This window comes from Psammomys obesus, unplaced genomic scaffold, assembly GCF_907164565.1.
Source record: "Psammomys obesus unplaced genomic scaffold, mPsaObe1.curated_primary_1811, whole genome shotgun sequence".
In the NCBI taxonomy this organism is placed as follows: domain Eukaryota; kingdom Metazoa; phylum Chordata; class Mammalia; order Rodentia; family Muridae; genus Psammomys; species Psammomys obesus.
Window position 1 is genome coordinate 5,393,403 of NW_026590061.1, and position 6,000 is coordinate 5,399,402.

The 6,000-nt window shown below is 43.8% G+C and overlaps 1 protein-coding gene across 1 annotated transcript in view; it reads left to right on the forward strand.

Annotated features, from left to right (window-relative positions):
- Positions 1 to 4,583, forward strand: part of C2cd5 (C2 calcium dependent domain containing 5) — a 65,868-nt gene extending 61,285 nt beyond the window's left edge. Inside the window, exons 19-20 of the mRNA XM_055605620.1 lie at positions 413 to 559; positions 3,470 to 4,583. Coding sequence (XP_055461595.1) covers positions 413 to 559; positions 3,470 to 3,598 — 276 coding nt within the window. The 3' untranslated portion in view covers positions 3,599 to 4,583. The remainder of the gene's footprint in view (positions 1 to 412; positions 560 to 3,469) is intronic.
- Positions 4,584 to 6,000: the final 1,417 nt, after the last annotated feature.

Genomic DNA, 6,000 nt, shown 5'->3' on the forward strand with positions numbered 1-6,000 from the left:
CTAGATTAGCATATAATGTGAGAGACAGGTACAGCGAGTACCACTTGGGGGCTGCGTGGTAGTACCCGTGGTGTGGATTCGTAGTGGAGTACGTTCCAGGCAGCACAAGGCCCTGGATTGTTTCCCAGCACCACATGTTCATAAAACACACAGAATGTGTGATACTAGCTAGTCAGCTACAGGCAAATCACAGCTTACCTGAACTCTAATGAAAGTCCTTTAAAGTCCTTACTCAGACGTGTGCTTATTAATGCAAAACAAACAAACAAACAAACAACCCTCTCACTATGAGGACAATTTAAATGATTATATTTTACATTAAGGTAATTTAGCATATATACCATGCACTTTTGACATTTTGTGTGTGTTCTTACCCTGTATGTGATACAATGGCCTTGGACATTATTTGCAGGAAGGAGGAGTCAGTGGTTTTCTCCATGCTTTCATTGCTGAAGTGTTTGCCATGGTAAGAGCGCACGTTGCCGCCCTGGGAGGCAATGCTGTCGTTTCCTACATTATGAAGCAGTGTGTCTTCATGGAGAATCCGAGCAAGAACCAGGTGAGGTGGCTGAACATCCCAGCTGGGCGGAAGTCTGAGAAGGCCCCTCTGGCCTGTCCACCTCCACTCCCTCCCAGGAGAATTGCCTTTTAGAACTCTGATTCTAGATTCTTAGAACATGCTTTCATGACTCTATGAGCCACACAGGCTCCATCACTCAGGTGCTGTGACACGTCTCGTATAACTGGTTGCCACCTTTAATTAAGCATTTCTGGGATTTCTGCCCTGAGTGACTGTTCTGCCTCTTTCTTTTTTATTATTTTATTTTCCCTCTGAGGAAAGCAGAGGCACAACTTATTCTTTTTTTTTTTATTAATTTTATTTTTTTCTTATTAGTTACATTTTGTTAACTCTGTATCCCAGCTGTATCCCACTCCCTCATTCCCTCCCAATCCTACCCTCCCTCCCTCATCTCCACCCTGCCCCTTTCCAAGTCCACTGATAGGGGAGGACCTCCTCCCCATTCATCTGACCCTGTTTTATCAGGTATCTTCAGGACTGGCTGCGAAGCCCTCCTCTGTGGCCTAACAGGACTGCTCCTCCCTTGGGGGGTGGAGAGGTCAAAGAGCCAGCCATTGAGTTCCTATTATAAATAGTCCTTGTTCCCCTTACTATGGGAAACCAATTGGTTACTGAGCTACCACGGGCTACATCCGAGCAGAGGTTCTAGGTTATATCCATACATGGTCCTTGGTTGAATGTCAGTCTCAGAAAAGACCCTGTCCTGGGATGTCTAGTTTTTCCTGTCTAATAGTGGAAAGCATTAAATGGGGACAGACTGCTTATTTATTTCTACTAAAATACTCTATAAATAGGGGATAGAAGAGGTCTTATTAGACTAAACCTTATAATAACATTCTTTTACTAATTTTAACTTAATAGCTCAAAATTTTAAAGGTTTCTTCTAAAGTTAACTAATTGGGAAAGAAACAAGTTTTCTTGAAGGCGGTAGGCCCCACTCTGCCCGACTTGGCACGCACACACACATGACAAATCATATTTTTGTGTGACACACGTTGATAAATGGATACAAGTATTTAGTGGCAGGTCTCTAGCCCAGGAAAGCACTCTAAGAACAGACACAGCACTCAGGAAGCAGTAATGCAGAGTTCACAGGAGCGACGGAGGGAGATGTGTGTCTAGGTGAGGATGGACTTTGCTACCAGCTGTAAATTCTGCTAATTATAAGTAAGGGCAGATCATTCGTGTGTTTAGTACTCCTGTCTTTTTGAAAAAAAGTTAACTTCACAGAGAGTCTGTCATAAATGTGTGAGCAGTATAAGAAGAGAGTCAATTTAAACACAACTTTAGCTTGATTTCAGAGCCATTGTTTTATCAATTTCTTGAGAAAGGTAAACATTTCAGTTCTTGTTATTTATACATTTTTGTTAGTTTGTTTTACTACACTCGTGTTAAAAAAATGTTAAAAAGATGTTAAAAAAAAAAGAGTTCATGTTCTGAAACTAGAAGGCAGCTTTCTGGTACATTTGGTGAAGGCAGGTTACAGTGAAGATCTTGTCACGCACCTTGAGGGGCCCTGATAGACAGCTGGGCAGTTGAGGAAGACACCACCGTTGATCCCTGGTCTCCACTCATGCAGGCCAGAGTGTCTGCAGGCCCTGCTTTGTGGGCCTTGTGTGTTCTTCCTTTGAGGGAACTATCCTGACCTTATTGTTGTTTTTCATATTTTTACAATGTGTATGTCCACACATGGAGTCTTTTTTTATATAATGATGTTTTAAAGTATGTTTTGAATGACTTGTACCTGACTCAAACTTCAAAAATTAAACAATAAATATAGGAATTAGAGGAAGCAGGCAGCCAGCCTGGTACCTGTAGTTTCAGGGTATCCAGGGGCACATGGGGAGACCCTGTCTCTAAAATTAAACAAGTAAATTAAATAGGAAAGTTTCTTCTTGTTCTGTGTTCCAGCCAGTCTTTTTCTTTACTACATAGAGCCCAAGTCATTAGTGCCTTTTTTTTCTTGTATCTTTCCATGACAGTTCTGCTCTAGAGAATGCACCGGACAGGAGAGGATCTTAGCTGCACACGAGCAAGTACCCATTTCACACTACTGTGCCCTGCCACACACAGGATTCTGGAGCTTGTTTTATCACTTAAGTTTTCTTGGTGACTGTCTCAGTTCAAGGCCAAAAGATGGTCTTCATTGTTCTTCAGCCACTCAGCACTCCATGGTGCTCACTCAGAATCCTCAGCTGGTCCCTGCTGATGGCAGGAGGTGGCGGCTGCTGGCTGCTTCTCAGATGTATACAGTGCTGTAAGAACTTGGACGTAGGGGGCTAACACAAGTGGGATATCCATAGAGAGGCCCCTCATTTTTGAAGTTTTTGTACAGTGACAGTTTGCCTCCATTGAGACTATTTTGCACATTCTGGTTATTTTCATTAATTTATCACATTTATGGCACTTGGCCAAATTGATAGAATTTTGTGTAATTTTCACTTCTGTTTAGTATTTCAGGCAGAAATAACTTTTATATTTTCCCTTTCTCCTTGATCGTATTTATATTATTTTTAGTATTTTCTTTTATAAACATTTTCAAGGTTTTTCCTAGGGGAAAACACAGATTAGAGTAATGACTGCAGAGTGCCTGCTTCCTCTGCTCTTTGAGAGACCGGCAGACGCTCTTCTCCACCATGTGTCTTGCTGCCCTAGTGATGGCTAGCTCTCTCCCTCTTCCCAGTGCGTGAGACATGGGCTCTTGTCCACGCATAGTCTCTTATTAATAGCAGGCTTGAATAGTTTTGTCATGCATTCCCGGACTCTCTGGATTTCTTTCCTCTGGTGGTTGACTGGCCTGTGCTGCATTTGGTTTTCTCCTGGAACCTGTGCATGGCAGGCACATGATCACCTTGGCTGCAGGCATCTGAACATCTGCTGTTTCCACAGGCCCAGTGTCTCATAAATGTCAGTGGTGATGCGGTGGTTTTTGTCCGTGAATCTGACTTGGAAGTCGTATCAACGCAGCAGCCTGCTGCCAACTGCCAGCCATCATGTACTGGAGAAGTTACAACCTGAAGACAGGAGCTCAGCTGAATGAAATTCATCTGTCTCTATTGTTTGTCATCATCCTCTCAGACCAAAACTCTCAGCGTGGGTTAGATAAATGAGGAGGGGGAGGAGGCAGTTTGGTTTATGTGGACATCTTGGAGGCTTGATAGATAATTTCTAATCTTGACATTGTAATTTAGGTTGATTTTAATAAAATTATAATTAAAAATGAAATGAGAAGATTGTCAAGAGACTAGGATAGGTAGCTTCTGTAACAGAAAACTAAGCAGGAATCCAGATTGCTAATGAGCCCACAGTTGATTTGAAAATGGAGGAAACTACTGTGTATTTTCAGAAAATTACTATGTGGATTATCTTGAAATGAGGAATTTGTTATCTGGGGGGGTAATGGGCTTCGGCCATCTTTTAAATGGAAGAATGCACAGTGTGTGTCTGCAGAGTTGCCCAACTGCTTTAAGGAGCTTCCGGAGGAGTGTCTACATCCAGGAGCAGGGGATTCCTCATAACTGGCTGTCCACACTAAGAAGGGAGGGGACCACCTCATGACTGGCTGTTGCTTCCTGTTTAATTACTAGAAGAGGCATGGCTTCAACTGGGGAGAGACCATTGTGAGATTTGTAGCTAAGTAGTGAAAATACAGTTGACCTTGGAAAAACAGGATTATTTTCTAATAATATTATTTTGCACTCTTAGCAATCTTAGGGGTTGATGAGGTACACTGTTTGGTATAGTACATGGAAATGAGACTTGAAGATGCTGTGAAGTGTTGAATGTATGTATTAATTCTTACCTATGCCAAGTACCCACTGCTAATGAAATATCAAATTCCTCCTTTGCCCAATAAAATGTCCTTATAAAATTTAGGATTTTATTCTCTCAGAACGGCAAATTACTCTAAAGATGAAGAGTCATCTTATTGTTACACAGGTGTCAATATTTTTCTGTATTTTGTTTATAATTTTATTTTTTAAATAAAAGTTTATAATCAGTATATTCCCAACTCCGCGTCTTTGATGTGACACATGCTTCTGAGTCATGACTGTCATTTCAGCTCCACACTCTCATTCCTGAAGTCAGTAGATGTCTGTTGAGCACCTGCCATGTGTACCCTGACCTTCAGAGTGTGTGTGTTTACGACACCCCTGCTGTCCTGCAGTTATGTATCCAACACCTGCTACTGAATATGTTTTAGACTACAGGGCATAGTTGTGGGTCACGAGCAAAGCCATGTAAGTTCTTGCCCGCATTGCGCTTCAGTTCAGTGGCCTGCACATGGCAGCATTGTGAAATGTGTTGTGAGGGACCTTATTGCTCTGGACCAGGCAGTCTGATAAACAGCTTGGTTTACCCCTTTTTGACCTGTCACAGCTTCTGAAATAGAGTTCGCATGCTGTAACTTTGCCCATTTCCTGCAATTCCATGCTGGTCAGTGTGGCATGGGGCTGCACGGCTGCCACCGTGTGTTGTCTCAGTGCTGTTCTGTGTGGTGAGAATGAGCATCGCACACAAGAGCACTGTACCGAGTAGCAGTTGCCACTTTTCAGCCTCAGACCCTTCCAGGTCTTTGCTGACACTAACTCTATCCCAGACATTTTGTGTAAGTGCAGGCATAATATGCTTCTAGGTCCAGGCTCTGCGTTTTGAAAGGTTTGGTCTGTCCTCTGTGTCACTCAAGGCATTGAAAGTATGCTAGTAAGAACAGTGTAGCCATCCTTACGTAACGAAACAAGCTAGACATCTTCACCTTGCCTTGATTTCCGTATCTGCAGTCTGAGGGGAAATTCGGGTGAGGGAGCAACTCTGCCTCTTACCGGGACAACGGTGATATTTGTGTTGCAGATTGTGAAGTTCTCTCAGGCAAAACTGTTCCCGAGCAGGCACAGCTGGGTCCCAGCAACTTGGGGCTGTTCCCTGTCACCAGACATGACAGACTTGAGGGAGCTGTGGTATTTCTTACGTAGCAAAAGCCAACTGCCTTCCCCAGTGTCCCCTAATGGCTACAGTTTGTCCTCAGCCTGGCACAGGACCGCCTGGTGTGCCAGGTTCTCAGCTGTCCAATAGTGAAGTAACCCTTGGCCAGGGTTCCTGGATGATCAGTGGGGGAGGGGAAAGCTGTGGACACAGGTAAAGAAGAACCTCTGAGGGCCTCTGCAGGTGAGACACTTGGATGTCCTTTCCCTGGTGTGACTGCCCGGGTTAGTGTCTGCCAGCCCCTGGGCATTGTTGGGAAAGCACTCTTCCTTAAGGTCCTGGCCTTGTTAGCCAGGGCAGGAGAAGCTCCATGCTTCCGTCCTCCCTCGTCTGAGGAGTTCCTATAGACTTAGAGATTTTGACTCCGGTCAACAGGGGCTCACAGCTTTGACACTAAAAAGAGTGAGCACTAGCCCGTTTAGTCAAGCAGGCTTGGT